Below are 17,627 nucleotides of genomic sequence, written 5' to 3'. Positions count from 1 at the left end.
TGCTGCATTAATATTTTATGCACTAACGCATTGCATTTATTTCTTCGCTCTTTTATTTTACAGTTTATTCTAAATATTCTTCCGTTTAATTATAAGTTGTATAGTAATCATATCCCCTGTAATACTAATACCATTTCCTAAACAAGTTTCATCAATTTTTCTATACCGTTAATGGTATAAATTATACATAATATAGAGTTTTATAAAAATATATAATATCGGAATGACTGCATGCCTCCATAATACTTCCTTTTTCCTTCATGTATTTTTCAAATAAATTTAATAATATTATCCAGAAAAGACTTCTAAATTTTAGATTATAGAATTGTTTTTTAAATTGCTAAATACTTTAAGAGAATGTTAAATATTTTCTCATTAAGTAAAATCGCAATATTAGGATGATTCTATACCAACAAGGGCTTTTCGCTTTTAGAAAAAAAACACTGGAAAGCAAGGAAGTTAAAGAGATATAAATAAAAAACCCAGTTGAACAGAAAAGCTAATTATGATGTAACAGTCAGTTTACTATCGTTTATTATGTCACAATATAACCCAAAACTGTACGAAGAGATTCCATTATATGATCCATCTACCAATAGTCGAAAAGAAAGAGAAACTCTGGAGACCCTAGCGGAAATTTATTCGATTATCATTGCAATTGATCAAGTAGAGAAGGCATATTTGAAAGATTCTATAACAAATGATGAATATACAAATACCTTAAACAAATTATTAGTTCAATACAAGACATACCTTTCAAACGATAATGATGATGTTAAGAAAGAATTTGAAGATTTATACCAGTTTAAAAATACATATAATATAATAGCGCCAAATGCGATTACAAGGATTGAAAGAGGTATGCCTGTAACTGTTGAGCATGCAATTATGACGGAAGAAACCTCTGGTAAAAATATGGCAGGATCTAAAAGTTCTAAAAATGGTAAATCCAGTGGGGGCAATGGCGGTAAAAATATTGCAGAAGCTACGGGTAATTTTATCACAATAATGGATGCATTAAAATTAAACTACAGAGCAAAAGATCAACTTCATCCATTAATGGCCGACTTATTATTATCTATCAATAAAGTGACGAGATCAGATTTTGAGCACCGAAGTAATTTAGTTGAATGGATTGTTAAGATTAATAAAATGAAAGTTAATGAGCAACTAACAGATGATGAAGCTAGAGAGCTATTGTTTGATTTAGATTTAGCTTATAAAAGCTTTTACACGGTTTTGGGCTGATGAGGTTAAAAATGCCTCTAGCTTCAATTTTGCATTAGGACTTCAATTTAATTATTGATCAATGAAGCATTACATAATACTTAATAATACCGCGAATTATATAAATTTCCTTACGAATGGCTACTTTTAATATTATTTAGAATAAAACGTATGAACAATTACATGGTTTATTACGAAAATTTTACTTTATCTCTAAATTTTCTCTTTTAACTCATGTTTCACCCTTGGCAGTTTTACTAGAGTAATTGGAAAGTATGAAAGTGTTAACTTTAATAATTTTAAGGCTCTAATAGTTCATTTTGGATATGCTTGTTACTTGAAGATGTATATAAAGAGACTAGAAAAACTACTTAAAGATAGTGTAATTAAATTACAGTGCTTATGAACCGCTATTTCCAAGAGCCACGTCTTAAAAGTCCTTTCATGAAGCGTGATGTTTTAAATTCATCTAATATTATGGTATTTTGTTGTTCTCTCGTTAAATTCTCTGTTGAGATATTTTTAAGCTCCTTTTCAGTATCTGCTAAATTAATATCTTCATCTATTTTACTAGTTAAAGATTCAGATGCAACATTTTCTCCTTCGTCATAATGAGAAAAATGGTCATCAAGATCAGGTTTTTTTTTGAGAGCCCTGATGACGTATTCCCTGTAATACTTTTATGAAGTTTTATTTTCATTTTCTTTGGAGTCTGATTGAGGATATCGTTACCCTCTTCTGTAAGGTAATTTCTTTTATTTCCAGTTAATATTGGTAATGTGTCTTGTTCATCATCATTTTCATCTTCTGTATTAAAATGTAATTTTACATTCTGAGTATGCTTCTTTGGTGCCAGCTTGATAGATTCAATTGTCTTGGGAGTGTCTACATTTCTAGATAAAATCTCAATAGACTGGATAATAGGTGGGAAAAGATATTGTGAATTGTCATCTGGATCTTTTTCACCTTTGATGATATCTCTTAAAACATATCTCGAATCTCCCACAACTTTTCCAAACACATTATTATCTTTATTAGTAGTAAGCCATTGTTCACTGGTAATAAACCAGGTTTGTTTCTGAGTGTCCCATCCTAAAATTCCGTCTGTAGAAAAAGCTAATCTTGAATGATATTCAGATGGGATTGGAGCAATTTTACTGTTTAATTGATAATCTAGAATTATACAGGGATAGCTGGCGTCATCATTCCAGTAGAAAAATTTATCAACAAATGTATGGTCCTTACAGCATTCTATAAAAGCATCAACGGTACTTGGGCATTCATTAGTCCATAATTCAACAAGAAGTGTTCCCTTACTTGTTTTAATGGAACAACTGTCAGAAGTTTTGGGAACTAAATTTGAAGGAATGGACATATTTAAAATTATTAATTTAGCCTATTTTTTTGCTTCTCACAGATAAGCACTATATCACAATTTTTTCAAAATTTATTTGGATGAATATCGAATAAGGCATAATTAATAAGTGAAAATGTTCTTATAGAACTGATTTGATTACGTAGTTTGTAATTCACATTGTTGCAGATCTTATCATTTTTATTTTAAATTTCCGTCTATTTTATCATCAGCATTAGAGAGCCCGAAACGAATAATTGATTAGAGACGGCAAAACAATTTCAGCAAAAGGACAAGAATAATTCACATTAACAAAAAATACTTCAACTTAAAAAACTCTAAGATTCGGCCATTATTGTCAGTGATACTTTATTAATTGGTTTATACAAATTAATATCTAGTAATATTTACACTTGATAACGATTAATAACCATTTTCAGTGCATCAAGTTTGGTTCTATTCGATTTCGTTTGCTAACTAAGGAATGCTATCGTCTATAAGGTTATCCACAAGACTAAGCAGTAGATTATTGTTTTCAACACCTATTGTTAAACATCCATCTATACGACAAATAGCCTCAAGAAATCTTTATAATACATCTAAATTACTCAATTCGAAACAATCAAAGGATGATAAAGGGAAGCAATCTATTTTAACAGACGATATCCTAGCCCGTGCTGGTGTTGATTTAGATGCAGAACACTCAAAAATGGAAGGTTCGCAAGCAGATGAGCAGGCTAGTGGGAACAATGGAGAAGCTAAACCAACAGAGGAACAGGGCCGTAAACGTAGAAAAAGACAAACATCTACTGATATTAAAAGAGAAAAATATGCTAACTGGTTTTATATCTTTACATTCTCTGCCATTACAGGTGCAGGTTTATACTTAACTAGAGATTGGGAGCCTTCAGAAAGCGAAGAATTGAAAGATGATATCCCAAACGGATATGAACCATCATTAATGTATAAGAGATTTAGAGCAAGATTTAATTCCATGTTCAAATACTTTCAAGAACCACCATTCCCTGATTTATTGCCCCCACCACCACCTCCACCTTACCAAAGACCTTTAACTCTTGTCTTAACTTTGGAAGATTTGCTAGTCCATTCTGAATGGTCTCAAAAACATGGGTGGAGAACTGCTAAGAGACCAGGTGTTGATTATTTCCTTGGTTATCTATCTCAATATTATGAAATTGTCTTATTCTCTTCGAATTATATGATGTATTCTGATAGAATTGCTGAAAAACTAGATCCAATTCATGCATTTGTTTCTTATAATTTGTTCAAAGAGCATTGTTTATATAAAGATGGTGTTCACATTAAAGATTTATCAAAATTGAATAGAGATGAAAAGAAAGTTTTAATTATTGATGTTGATCCAAATAGTTATAAGTTACAACCAGAAAATGCAATTCCAATGAAACCATGGGATGGCCAGATGGACGATAAATTAATTAGATTAATTCCCTTTTTAGAATATTTAGCTACTCAGCAAGTTTCTGATGTTAGACCTGTGTTGAGTAGTTTTACTGATAAGTACAATTTACCGGACGAATTCGATGAAAGAGTTAAAAAATTGAAGGCTAAGTTCCATGCTGATCAAGAAAAAGCATCTTCAAATTGGGTTATGAAAGTTTTAGGTGGTCTTGGCGGTATGCCACAGACAGGTAAATCTAAATTCCCATTGGACTTAATTAGAGAAGAAGGGGAAAAGAATTACGTGAAATTTATGAAATTAGTTGAAGAAGAAAAAGAAAAAATTAAGATTCAACAAGAGCAATTAAGCGGTCAAACTTTCACATTAAAAGATTATGTAGAAGGTAACATTCCGACTCCAGAAGAGCAAATGAAACTTCAGTTAGAGAAACAAAAGGAAATAGATGAAATTTTCGAAGAAAGAAAAAAGAATCAACAAAAAATAGCACTGATAAATGATTGACCATTAATGCTTGTATCATTATAATAATTTTAATTTCTTCCTTTTATTGATATGTATGTATATATGTCTCCTCCTCCCACCACTTATCATTGATATTTCCCATATATGTATATATTTACATCCTTTTTCTAATGAAATAAGCCTTACTATGTATATAAATAATAAAAAAAGGGCAAACCTTTAAATTACTAAGTCGTATATTTTAAACTAAGTAGTTTTTTTTTCTTTACATTTACAGTGCTTCTGTTTACTTATGCCTCACATTTTTGTATAATAGTAAAACTAATAAAATTATTAAGGGTGAAGCAGTTAAGGAAACTTCAGTTTTCTCGCTTTAATATCTGATACTTAATTTCCGAATATTAAAATATTCACAATATATCTCAGTATAAAAAAAATAAATTTAGGCCATCATATCATATAACTAACCGCTAGAGAAGAAGTTCATAGCGTACTTGGATTCGTTCAAAATGACGAACTGAAAAATATCAAAAATAAAGCTCGCACTCAGGATCGAACTAAGGACCAACAGATTTGCAATCTGCTGCGCTACCACTGCGCCATACGAGCTTAGTTATTTTGTTGTTGTTATAAACCAACTTAGGAGTACGATACACATAAATAGTAACTACCAAAAACTTAACTTAACTTAACAACCTTATTAACTTGACACCAGTTAATCCTTCGAACTTACGAATATAATTGTTGTTCTTCTTAGACTAAATAACTGTATAAAAGAACTATAAATTTATGTCTTAAGTCTGAAAAGCTGGCCTTTAAATACTTTTCAAAGGTCAACGCCAGCTTTTCCATTTTACTTTAATTGGTCTGTTTATAAGCTTACTTACAAGGGTAGGAGTGCACAGTTTGAGTAATGCTGGCTAACCAGTAGAGATTATGCATCGAACAGATATTCACAGGTATGCAACTAGCAGTTGCTCAGTGTTATGTATAATTTCTAGTTAGCAACTTGTAGACGAGTATAAAGTCAATCTCGTCTACAACATCTTCCCCTCTTTAATTTGTATTCACAAGCGTATTGAAATTGTTTAACAACGATGATTTCTTTGAGCTTGTTAACTTATTAAATTCTTCTAACGAGTATGTACAGGTTAGAGTGGGATCAACATCTTTCATCTTGCAGTAGTATTCGTGGCTTTCCACATCGTAGCCTATAACTGCAATTATTTCCTGAACACGCTGTATTCGTTCAATCGAGGTTCTTGGTAGACTTTTTGGGTACCTATCTTTGTCTAATACAAACTTTTTTATCCATTTTATATTGATAACCCTATGTTTCTTAAAGGAGGATGGCAGATCAAGTTCAACGGTGTTTTTTCCTATTTTTACAATATTAAATGGTCCTAAAAATATGGGTTGGATCTTTAAGTACTTTCCTCCAGTAAAATATGCATCACGGTGGAGTAACACATATTCACCGAGTTTGTAATCATTGACCGTTCGAGCTTCACTCGCATGTGATTCCATATCCTCTTGTGATCGCTTGAGGAAATCTGTAGTTCTTAGGGAAATCGCCTTAATGGTTTTTGATAAGTCAACAGCGGATAGATTTCGCGCCGACAGTTCATTACCAATGTCTAGTAATGGTTCGTTGGGTACGTAACCTAAATCTACTTCAAATGGTGAAGCTGGAATAGAACGTTGGAACGTGGAATTGTAAACGAATTCAACCTGAGGAAGAAAATGGTCCCAATTATCTTGATCTTGTGAACAGTAACTTCTTAGTAACCGACCTAAGGTTTTGTTAACGCTTTCCGTCTGACCATCTGTTTGTGGATGATTAGAGGAAGATAGTAATAATTTGATGCCTAGTCTTTCTGTCACTTCTTTGTAAAACGAGCTGGTGAACCTAATATCTCTATCTGAAACAATCGTTCTTGGAAAACCATGATAAGCAAAAATAAACCGATAAAATAAGTCTAACGTACCGACAGATCCTAAGGATATTTGAGTGACGATGAAATGGGCTCTTTTAGAAAACCTATCAACTACAACCATGATCATGTCATTCTGAGATTGAGTAGTTGGAAGTCCGGTAACAAAAATCAATTGACAATTCTACCCAACGTCCTTGTGGAATATCTAATGGTTCCAGTTGTCCATCTTTCTTAGGTCTAAATTTTTTCATAATTTGGCATTGTAAACATCCTTTGATATAAGTACGAATATCTACCGTCATTGAAGGCCAATAGTAATTAGGACATATTTTATTAATCGTAGTAACTTCACCAAAATGTCCACCATGCAATATGTTATCGTGATAAATGTTTAGTAGTTCGGTACGTCTGGAGCGAGGTACACAGACTCTATCATCATAATATAATATTTGGTCATCAAACTTGTATCGAGCCATAGCTTTTTTGGACAGCTTGAATTTCTTAATATACTTATCAAACAACGACTTATCAGTAGGATTAATCTTGACATCTTGAACCAAACCTAAATGTACCAAAACTGCAGCGGACTAGGGGTCTTGGATCCAATCTTCATACCAATCAACTGGGGTGATTCTCTCTATACTGTTTATTGGAAATACCAAAGTTGGATCTTCAATTTCTTCAATTATTGCAACTTTACTAACTTCGTTAGTGGTAATCTCATTTTTCGTAGCCAGTCTACTTAAGGCATCTGCGACATGATTAAGTGATCCTTTAATGTATTCTAAGGTGAAATCAAACTCAGCTAAGAAGTCTAACCATCGTGAAATTCTTGCAGAGGGTTCTTTCTTATTTCTGTATGCCAATAAGGATATGTGATCAGTTCTTAAGATGAAGTGGTGTCCATGTAGATAGTATTTGAAGTGTTGTAAGTTTTGAATGATAGACAACAACTCTATTTCTCCAACCGGATAACGTGCTTGAGTAGGATTAACAGTTTTTGAAAAATAAACAATTACACCAACAAGTTGTCCCATGTGTAAACGTTCTAGTACCCCACCAAGAGCGATAGTGCTAGCATCTGTAGAAAGACGGTATTCGTCACCAGGAATAAATGGGACTAGTACGGGTGCTGAGCATAATTTTTGTTTTAGAGTAATAACCGCTTGATCTTGTTTCTTGGACCAATCACATTTTTTAGAAATAAATTCAATAATAGGTTTGGACAACAATGAGCACTGGGGAATAAAATTCCTATAATAGTTTACCATTCCCAGAAAGGATTGAGCTGATTTAATTGTGTTTGGCGTGGGCATCTCTTTAACTGCTCGAATTTTTTCTTGTTGTACCATAATACCGTTTTTACCCAATCTGAATCCTAGGAATTCTACAGACTCTTGTAAGAAATGACATTTCTTCTTTTTGCATACCAAATTTTCCTTCTTCAAGATGAGATTCCTTATCTTCCGAGGCAATTAGGATATCATCTAAGTAAACAAAACAAAACATTAGGAGTATTGCCTATTAACCATTGAATGTATCCAGAAAAGGTAGCTGGGGCGTTACATAAGCCAAACGGCATTACTTTGTATTAATAGTGGCCAAAAGGGGTAGTAAAGCCGGTCATTTCTTCACTATCCGGATCTAGTGGAATCTGATGATAGCCCGAATGTAGATCCAGAGTGGTAAAAAGAGCACAATCGCCGAGTTTACTTAACAAATCGTCTATTCCGAGGTAATGGAAAGGGATCCTTAACTGTAACTTTGTTTAACTCTCTGAAATCGACAACCATCCTAAAACTACCGTCTTTTTTCTTAACTAATAGTACAGGTGATGAGTATGGAGATTTACTCTCACTGATAAACTGATTTTTTAACAAATCTTCAACAATTTGGCGGCATTCTTTCTCTAATTTCTGTGTTAAACGGTACGGAGCTAGACGAGGTGGTCGTCCTCCCTCCTTTAAGATAATCTCATGTGAGTATGACTTAGTACCAGCATTAGGAGGAAGAGTATCAGTTACAGTAGTAGCAAAATCTTGGCGGATATCAACAGGCATCAGCGTAAAGGAATCAGAGGCGAGGGTAGAATCTAGGGTAAGTACAAATACTTCGGCAAGTTCTGAACCATAATAATCAGGAATAGTGCCTTCGTGTAGACAATCAACAGCTATGGATAAGGATTCAGAGGGACATACTAAATCTAAGTGGTCTTTCATAATAGGCCAACCGATCATGACACGGTCAGTGAGTTCGGGTGCCACATACGCGGCAACCTTGAGTAACTGATCTTGGACTTGGATACTGCATGTAGTAGCCAGGGTTGATTGAGCAGATCCTGGAAGAGCACCTTTCCACTTAAATGGGGGTACCGAATAGGTGGGCCAGTGGTGTTGAGCAACTAGGGAAGCACTTACAATTGTGGTGGGACTACCGGAGTCAAATAAAACAGTAACTGGAACATTATTAACAAGGCAACAGGGTTCTAAACGAGGACCAACGGGAGGTGTGGGTTCAGCAGAAAAGGTAGGAGCCACGGGATGGGAATGGTCAACAACAGTAGGGATGGCAGAATCATGGTTGATTGGAGTGTCAGAGTCAGGATATACAGAAGGGTGTTGGGAATCAATATTAGCCATAGAAGTAGCGTTAGCAGTTGAAGCGGCTTGGGAGTGATCGAACCGAGGCGAAGACGAAAGACAAGTGGTGATTAGCTTAGTCACGGTGTGAACGGTGTGACCTAGGCCTCGCGGAACGAGTGGAAGTTTTTGGGCATTTAGCAGCTACATGACCGCTAGAGAAACAGTGAAAACAGAGGTGGTTCTGAAAGCACAATTGACGACACTTTTCACGCCAGGAATCATCCGAGCTACGAGGAGGATAAGATGTGTTGTTGTATCTGGAACGAGACGAAACACGGCGAGGAGTAGAGGAAATAGCCATAATGACATCACCATCGGCATCGACAGTAGGGGTGGAATTATCATCTAATAATGGAGTAACAGCAGTGTTCTGCACGAATAACCAACTTGGTTGCTTCGTAGAACGAAGATACGGTTTTTAAACGTAAGTCTTTGCGAGTGTTTGGTTTTAACCCTTTAATGAAAAGATTGATTAAAACATCATCACTCAAGGAGCGTGGTGGTAGAAGTTTGCGGTAACGGTCAAAGGTTGAACCGTAGGCTTCAATCTTGTCTTTTTGAGTTAACGAGGAAAGCTTCTAAATAACATCATAGGAGTCAAACTTACCTTGGAAGGCTTGTTTAAAAGCCTCTTTGAAGGTGTCAAAGGCCATTCCGAACACATCGTGGTTGCCAGAGAAGGTCATGAACCAGTCTAAGGCCGGACCATATAAATTAGCAGCCCAATGACAGATACGTTCATACTCGTTCGTAACACGTTTTACGACAAACTGAACTTCGAGGGATTGCAAAAGACTATGCAACTTGATAATATCTTTACGGTCACCGGTAAAGACGTGAGGAACTTTAATTTCAACTGGCATGACAGCAACAGAAGAAGACATAGTGACAAAATAACCGAAACAGTGGGATAAAACAATAATAAAAATACGCTACCAGGTGTTGTAAACCAACTTAGGAGTACGATACACAACTGTTGTAGACGAGATCGGCTTTATACTCATCTACAAGTGCTAACTAGAAATTATACATAACACTGAGCAACTGCTAGTTGCATACCTGTGAATATCTGTTCGATGCATAATCTCTACTAGTTAGCCAGCATTATTCAAACTGTGCACTCCTACCCTTGTAAGTAAGCTTATAAACAGACCAATTAAAGTAAAATGGAAAAGCTGGCGTTGACCTTTGAAAAAAAAGTATTTAAAGGCCAGCTTTTCAGACTTAAGACATAAATTTATAGTTATTTTATACAGTTATTTAGTCTAAGAAGAACAACAATTATATTCGTAAGTTCGAAGGATTAACTGGTGTCAAGTTAATAAGATTGTTAAGTTAAGTTAAGTTTTTGGTAGTTACTATTTATGTGTATCGTACTCCTAAGTTGGTTTACAACATTGTGACATAGTGATACTGTCAGTACACTGTGTCAAGGGTTAGGAGCTTACAGGCCCTAACTAAATCAGAGACGTCCGCGTCAACATGTTGCGACGCGTAAACTCGCTTGTATATAAAGCGATGCCCATGAGGCATCTATATAGAATTACACAGAATAAGATAAGTAAGTTATAGTTATAAGAATAATCAGGGTTATAGTCATCTGTAAAATACTAGCCAGATCACTATATAATATTTGTGATTACTATTTCAGTTGTAGTAATGTCCAGAATGGTTTTAATGAATTATTCATTATATTTCTATATCTGTTAACTATTGATATATGAATTAGTCTGAGAATTAAATTTTTCATTTACACACCTTACTTATTTATTCAAGATATCATGAAAAACTCTTTTAACTGGCAATTAATGGAAGTTGTTCTATTCCTGAAAATGTATGGATAAAGGTAACTCCTCACTTTACCTTCTCATTAATTTTAGGTCTTATAGTTTAGCGAACATGAATATACCGTTAAAGTTTGGTCTTCAGGTTTGGTTAAAACTTTGGTATGTTAATCAGCTAAGAAGCTAGATAGACTAGAAATTAGAAATATAAATTCGATTGAAACTTTACAGTATTTACGAACAGTTAACTAATGAACTAATACAATAAATGTGTTAAAAGATGTTTAAATTTGAAAAAGAAAATGTTGTTTAAGCACACTAAAAAAAACTAAAAAGGTAAAAGAGTACTAGAAATGCTAAAGACAAGACGCTAAATATGCAGAATGTATGAGATAAGCGAAGAAGAAGTTGATATATTTCAATTTTACGAAACGAAGAATGGGATAGTTATTCAGCTTGCATCCACAAGCTAGCATCTAAGACGTATAGCATTTTTAGTCTTGAATTCTTATAATGTATTCTCGGGCCTTTAGTCTTGCAAATAACAGATTCTTTATTTACAAACTCCACTCTTTGATAATGCATAGTAATTACTTCACTCACCAGCAATAAGCTTACTCTATACAAAAGAAGCTGTTACTGGCAAGGTAAGTTCATCGAAAGAGACGAGAATTTTGATTCCAGTAATTGAACACTTGGTGAAGTTTCAAAAACCTTTTATTTTTCTCTGTTGCTTTTTTTTATTCGATAATTATTGAAGTACGATTGTTTTAAATCGTGTAATTATTAAACAAATAAGTAGAGATTTCATTAAAGAGTGCGGAGAGTCGCTGTAAATGTTATATATATAGCTTATGGTTAGTAGACGATTATGAGAATTATCATTATTAAAAATTGTATATTATTATTAGTACATAAACAAATGGGACAATAAATAAATTGTGTATTATTTTTTTCTTGAAATGTTTAGTGTAATTTATCTTTATTTATCTTATTTAGCAAAGAAAAAAAGAGACAATTGAAGTTCAAAAACATTTTAGTATCTATGTAGTAGTTTTCATTCGCTTGGAATATGCATTATTATAAATCAAACTTGGTACCACTGATATTAGTCGTTTTATAAGAAAGAACTAATTAATTCTAAAATACCACCACCAATAATTAAAAAGGCCAATAAGTATATCCAACTCTTTGATAAAGCTGGTTTGGAAGATGGATCAACTTCTTTAACCTTTTTCTTCCCTAATTTTCTACTTTGTTCAATCTTTTTGTTGAATTTTTGGTTTGCAATTCTTTGTTTTGGAGTTTGGATAGCCATTTCTCTTAAAGTAAAATATATCCTCTTATTGGTTTCAAATGGTGAAATTCTTCCCTTTGGCCTTGCTGATTGATTTCTTCAATGAAAACTTCTTTACCAGAAAACAATATTAAATATAAAGGATCTGCAAATATTATTTTTTTAAAAATAATTCTTTTTTTTTTTGGCGTCCGTCTTAATTGTGATTACGTGTTAATAATTGAGCCTATTGCAGGTAGTGTAGTATATTTGAGTTTCCAAATTTCATCCTTGTGTATTTTGGGAAGTAGCGTTTGGTGAAAATCAAGTAAAATAAATTTTGATATGAAAACTCGAAATAATTTTTCACAGGTAAATTTTTCTAGATTGAGAGCTTTTTACTTAAATTGGTACTTATTGTATTTTTTTGGAAATTTTTGTCCAGTTTTTGCTACAATTGGAAATATTTTCCAAATGATCAGATGTGTCAGAAAATAAGGTAATGTCAGTAAATTAAATGGGAAGCTACGGGTGGAAAAATAATAGATTGCGTGATAAATAAAAAGGGTATTATTGGCGAGATAACAATGTAAATAACAAAGATTTAAGTAAATAGTTAATTCTTATTTAAGGGAAATCAGAAAATATAGTTATGCATAAATTACTCTTCTAGTAAGATACAGAACTTTTATTGTTTGATGGTTGCGAGGAAATATAACTAGATTAAACAGTTTAATGCATTTATTTAGATTTTAGAAATAATAGCAAATGATAGTCTTACTATTAATATTAAACACAGATTCCTTGTTACGTAATATTTGACAATATCACTATTGATATTTTATTTCATTCGGTGAGATGTGTTCTTTGATGTACGGATTGATATAAACAATTATTTTAATCCTTTTGAAGGGTAATGATTGTATTATTTGTTATAAATGGTTCAACAATGAAACTTTAATTGTAATTTTAAACATATCGCTTGGTTACCTAAAATTTAACTTGAAAAATAAATCTTTAATTATTTATTTTCTTGAAAAAGAGTCAAAATTAAAAACTAAATATTAAATTTCTTTTCAATAAGATGACAAAAATAACTTTTCTATTATTCTTACTGTCCATCCCCATAATAAAGTTCACAGATGCTTCTTCAGCTCAAGCCATTGTGTATTCAAATGTTGCTATGTCAGGCTCATATCAGGATATTACAAATATGGATGAAAATTCCGGAGTTTGCTCACAAAAATCATATGCAGTCTCAGGCAACATTGCACCATTAGATGAAGAATTATCTGTACATTTTCGTGGCCCAATTCGTATTGTTCAATTTGGTGTCTATTCTTCAAGTGGTGGGGGTACCAATTTAAAGAAAAGGGACTTCGATGAATCAATTACAGATAAAATCACTTCTAGTCAAGAAGGCCATAGACATAAAAAACCACACAGTAGTAATAGCCTAATACAAATTATAAATGATCAAAAGAATTTTCCATCAATTACAAGTTTACCGAAGGATTTATTTGTCAATAAAGAAGTTTCATCTTCATCTTGGTCACGGATTGCTTATTATACACCCGGTACAAGTTCTAATTGTGTATTTATGAATCATCAAGGCGGTAGTGGCTCAGGAACATTTTCCATAGCATTTGGTAATTCAATTTCATATGCTAGCTCCGATGGCAAAAGTTGTGCATCTTCACCACAAACGTTAAATGATGTAACATTGGGATCTAATGTGGAAGTAATAATTTTTTCAAGTACACAATGCAGTAGTAATGATTGCGGTTATTGTCGAAGTAATATCCCAGCATATCATGGATTTGGTGGGGCAACAAAAATGTTTGTATTTGAATTTTCTATGCCTCATGATTCAGGTGGTAGTACAGTCAATCAAGATATGCCGGCAGTATGGTTATTAAATGCCAAGATTCCAAGAACTTTACAATACGGTAATAGCCAATGCTCATGCTGGGCTACTGGATGTGGAGAACTAGATCTATTTGAAATTATCAGTAGTGGATCTAATGATTTGACTACTACATTGCATGATGGTCAGGGTAAACCTGGATCTGCTCAAGGTGGTGGTGGGAGTGGTTCCACGTTTTCTAGGCCTACACAAGGAACAAAGAAATATGTAGTAATATTTAATGGAAACGATAAAAGTATTCATCTAGTTGAGTTAGATGATGGAGAAATCAGTACTTTTGGAGGTACTATTAGTGGTGATCAGGTTTCTGGTTGGTTAAGTAAAACTGGAGCAGTTGTTAATTTATCGTAAGGAGAATTTTGTATTTAACTGATGCAATAAAAAAAACGAAAGCTTGTTAAATGCTAATGTTATATAGTCTGAGTATATAAATTGAATATGAAATTGTAAGCATGATAATAAATGCAAATGAGAATGTTAATAAATATTATTGTACAGTGAAAAATATATAGTAAAATGACAGAATAAGTGGTGAAGGGAGGAAATAAATCACCCCACGCTCATAAAATCAGGAACAGAAATAAAGTAATGCATAAATGTTTGGTGGGAATTATTCCAGATTTGGAGATTGTCTGGACTGATCATTTGTAGAATTTTTCTCTATATCAAGCATTAGATTCAAATATTCGGAAGGATCAAGATCTTCATTTGAATCAAAGCCAATGTTGGAAGTAGATGCAGCAAATTGTTTATATTGTACATATTCTGGTGACTTTTTCAAATCATAATCATAATTTATCTCCTCTAATTCATGATTTGTCTTGATTGACGAATGAGACAAACTTGTCAATCTTAAACCTTTTCTTACTGGATTAACAATGTATGTAATCCACCAAGATTTTTTATTTCTAGAAGTATGTCCTGCTGGTAATGGGAGTTGATCATGAATGATAATGGTTGTATCATTATTATTTGATTCGGTTTCATCATTGTCAAACCAACAATAAACAACGTATTGGAAATATAAGACTGCATATACGACAACAAACCCGAAAACAACACAGGATAAGATATGAGATGCCAACGATTTAAAGAAGGTAGCATCATCCAAATGCCAAGAAGAACCTTTGGAAATAGCAAAGAATGAATTTTCATGACCTTTATAATCATTTGGTTGTAAGATCTTGATATCACCATTAAGTGGAACCCCCCATCTTTTAAATTGAACCCAAATCATACTAACAAAAAGTGGACCTGTAGAACACATAATAGTCAAATATGGTACAAAGAAATAATTTCTATTGTACGATTTTAAAGAATGCATTACTTTCTTAAAGAAGGGATGGCCCGGAATCGAACCCATGACGTCATTAGAGACACCAGATGGGTTTGTTCTTCTCAAGAAAGCGTTGGAAGACATCATCGGATCTAATCTTCTTTCACAACCATCATCTAGATCGATGTAAACACCACCGTAATGATACAAAACAAAATACCTAATAGCATCTGCTCTTTCAATAGGATATTTGTAACTTTTGAAAGTTTCCAAGAACCATGGATATTCCTCTTTAATGAATTGTAGAGACATCTCATCGGTCCAAAGAATGTATTTATAATCTGGATGTAGATCCTTGCAACGTTGTTGGCCAGCAACCCAATGCTTTGGAATATTTTCTGTCTTGTAAGTTTGATGAATAATTTTTGGGATCTTTTGATTCACTACTGGAGTCTCGGCATTGTATTGTGAAGGAAGACCCAATTCTGAGGATGTGAAGGCATCTGCCGTAGATCCATCAACAGCCATACATATCAGATCGAACAAAGTATAGACAGTAATAGCAATGATCGATAAATTAATGTAGAGTAAATATTTCAACTGTTTCTTCATGTTGATAATATGTGATTATTTCTTAATTTTTTTATTTTTTTCAGTTTTTATTTGTATTTTAGTTTTTAGATTTTAAAAAGTATATGTGCCTAGGACAATTAAAACTAAATGGCAAGTCTTAATAAAATATATAAAGTGCAGAGTGGTAGTATATTTATAGTATAGGGTGATGGGGGTGAGAAAAAAACAACCCACAACAATTCAAGTGTGTATAAGGACGCGAAAAACAAGAAATGAAAAAAGTCTACAAGGCAGGATCTAAAAATACTTCTATGTTTTGTTTTGCTGGTGCTTATGCGATTGCAAAACGCTAAATTGGTAATTCTGGAATTATCCAATTCTTGATAACTAAAAAAACAACAACAAATGATTACGTTGCCTTTGTTTACAAATAAAAAACATATGATAAATTAAATTAAAAAAAAATATGAAGATGTTTCTTATTTCTGTGGAAAAGAAACAATACAACCCAGCATGTGCGGGGCTTTCTTTGGGGCAAATAACCCAGCACGAGAAACCAGTAGGCAGTGACGAAAAGGCAAATGCAATATACGGAAAAAACGATCTGAACTGGGGCAAGTTCGGAAAAAATCGTTGCTGGGTGGCGCGGTCGCGAGACAAGATGTTGGGCTGTCGGAAAAACCCTTAAGAAATGGACGCAGAACAAATGTTCAGCATAGAGCAATCTCGTGGCGCAGAGAAAAGCGCAGCACATGCCAGCAAGGTATGGCAATGGTCTTGGCTAAGAATAGGTCGCAGAACCAGTTTGTGTTGAGAAATTATTTATAGAATTAAATTAATGGTGTCGGTTAAAATAGGAGAAGTATCTTGCAATATCTATGGATAGTTTAAAAGAGGTTTTGTTAAGCATAATATTAATAAGAATCACAATAGGCTTAGAACTGATTTATTTTGACATCTTCATTTCCCCCTTTAGTTGGAACTGCCAAAAACTGTTTGTCTGAAGAATGTTTGAAAATCAACGGCATATGCAGTTTCCGTTTCAGGAATGTGTCTATTCTGGGATGCTTCCGTATTGGGACTATTTACCGAAACAGCTAGCGATCTGCTACCCCGCACAATGGGCCCCGCTTTTTTTTTAAAAGAAAAATAGACCCCGCTATGTAAAAAAAAGACCCCGCTATTGAAAATGCCTCGCTGTAAAGAAATAGTCCACACGAAGCTTCTTCATTCCCACGATTAAAATCCCACGCTTGCAATGCAACGCTTGCAATGCCACTTCCCAGATTTACAATCTCATTGCCACAATTAGTAGTCTAAGTATTTTTTTTCTTTTTCAAATATCTTGCCTTAATTATATTGAATGGTATTTTATTTCTTGTTTTGATGAATAGCCTGATTTGTGGGCGAATCCAGTATATAGATAGGCTTATTGAATACCTATGAATTGATTGCCACTTTTTTTTTTCCAAAATAGTATTCATCACAACCCAGAGCTGTTCTCACTATAAACCCTGAAAGTGCCAATGATCCGCCGGGTAAACCCTTATCTTAATCACGTGAATGTGCTGTTCAGACAGTGCCCCAGTGGGCCGAAGTCCAAAAATTTTTGCAACATTCACTAGAAATGTCCGGGTGTATTGCCTGTTGGGGTGGCCCTTTTTTTCTCTCAAGGACCACGGCGTTTTACTACTAGAACGCGTTTGTCTACAACAAAGTTGGTTAATT

The 17,627-nt window shown here is 33.7% G+C and overlaps 9 protein-coding genes and 1 non-coding gene across 10 annotated transcripts; 3 read left to right on the top strand and 7 right to left on the bottom strand.

The window, feature by feature from the left end:
* Nucleotides 1-537: 537 nt before the first annotated feature.
* On the top strand, nucleotides 538-1,248 carry VPS28 (ESCRT-I subunit protein VPS28; the record flags this gene model as incomplete). Its single annotated transcript, XM_004177328.1, has 1 exon — nucleotides 538-1,248. The coding sequence occupies one exon, from the start codon at nucleotides 538-540 to the stop codon at nucleotides 1,246-1,248; it is 711 nt and encodes a 236-aa protein (XP_004177376.1).
* A 553-nt stretch (nucleotides 1,249-1,801) lies between these two features.
* On the bottom strand, nucleotides 1,802-2,602 carry CWC27 (putative peptidylprolyl isomerase CWC27; the record flags this gene model as incomplete). The annotated part of the gene is made up of 1 exon (XM_004177327.1): nucleotides 1,802-2,602. One exon carries the CDS (start codon nucleotides 2,600-2,602, stop codon nucleotides 1,802-1,804), a length of 801 nt encoding a protein of 266 aa, XP_004177375.1.
* Nucleotides 2,603-3,065: 463 nt separating this feature from the next.
* Nucleotides 3,066-4,523, top strand: TIM50 (protein translocase subunit TIM50; the record flags this gene model as incomplete). Its single annotated transcript, XM_004177326.1, has 1 exon — nucleotides 3,066-4,523. The coding sequence occupies one exon, from the start codon at nucleotides 3,066-3,068 to the stop codon at nucleotides 4,521-4,523; it is 1,458 nt and encodes a 485-aa protein (XP_004177374.1).
* Nucleotides 4,524-5,021: 498 nt separating this feature from the next.
* On the bottom strand, nucleotides 5,022-5,093 carry TBLA0Atrna5C. The gene has a single exon. It is a non-coding gene; the product is annotated as a tRNA-Cys (tRNA).
* A 447-nt stretch (nucleotides 5,094-5,540) lies between these two features.
* Nucleotides 5,541-6,548, bottom strand: TBLA0A00530 (uncharacterized protein; the record flags this gene model as incomplete). The annotated part of the gene is made up of 1 exon (XM_004177325.1): nucleotides 5,541-6,548. The coding sequence occupies one exon, from the start codon at nucleotides 6,546-6,548 to the stop codon at nucleotides 5,541-5,543; it is 1,008 nt and encodes a 335-aa protein (XP_004177373.1).
* Nucleotides 6,549-7,008: 460 nt separating this feature from the next.
* TBLA0A00520 (Ty3/Gypsy family RNase HI domain-containing protein) lies at nucleotides 7,009-7,773 on the bottom strand (the record flags this gene model as incomplete). Its single annotated transcript, XM_004177324.1, has 1 exon — nucleotides 7,009-7,773. The coding sequence occupies one exon, from the start codon at nucleotides 7,771-7,773 to the stop codon at nucleotides 7,009-7,011; it is 765 nt and encodes a 254-aa protein (XP_004177372.1).
* Nucleotides 7,774-8,130: 357 nt separating this feature from the next.
* Nucleotides 8,131-9,060, bottom strand: TBLA0A00515 (uncharacterized protein; the record flags this gene model as incomplete). The annotated part of the gene is made up of 1 exon (XM_004177323.1): nucleotides 8,131-9,060. The coding sequence occupies one exon, from the start codon at nucleotides 9,058-9,060 to the stop codon at nucleotides 8,131-8,133; it is 930 nt and encodes a 309-aa protein (XP_004177371.1).
* Nucleotides 9,061-11,964: 2,904 nt separating this feature from the next.
* YSY6 (Ysy6p) lies at nucleotides 11,965-12,165 on the bottom strand (the record flags this gene model as incomplete). The annotated part of the gene is made up of 1 exon (XM_004177322.1): nucleotides 11,965-12,165. The coding sequence occupies one exon, from the start codon at nucleotides 12,163-12,165 to the stop codon at nucleotides 11,965-11,967; it is 201 nt and encodes a 66-aa protein (XP_004177370.1).
* Nucleotides 12,166-13,207: 1,042 nt separating this feature from the next.
* TBLA0A00500 (PGA52 family protein) lies at nucleotides 13,208-14,401 on the top strand (the record flags this gene model as incomplete). Its single annotated transcript, XM_004177321.1, has 1 exon — nucleotides 13,208-14,401. The coding sequence occupies one exon, from the start codon at nucleotides 13,208-13,210 to the stop codon at nucleotides 14,399-14,401; it is 1,194 nt and encodes a 397-aa protein (XP_004177369.1).
* Nucleotides 14,402-14,660: 259 nt separating this feature from the next.
* TBLA0A00490 (glycosyltransferase family 32 protein) lies at nucleotides 14,661-15,938 on the bottom strand (the record flags this gene model as incomplete). Its single annotated transcript, XM_004177320.1, has 1 exon — nucleotides 14,661-15,938. The coding sequence occupies one exon, from the start codon at nucleotides 15,936-15,938 to the stop codon at nucleotides 14,661-14,663; it is 1,278 nt and encodes a 425-aa protein (XP_004177368.1).
* Between the last annotated feature and the right edge of the window lie 1,689 nt (nucleotides 15,939-17,627).

The sequence above is a fragment of the Henningerozyma blattae genome, chromosome 1, assembly GCF_000315915.1.
Source record: "Henningerozyma blattae CBS 6284 chromosome 1, complete genome".
Classification (NCBI taxonomy): domain Eukaryota; kingdom Fungi; phylum Ascomycota; class Saccharomycetes; order Saccharomycetales; family Saccharomycetaceae; genus Henningerozyma; species Henningerozyma blattae.
This window is presented reverse-complemented; position numbering and strand designations above follow the sequence as displayed.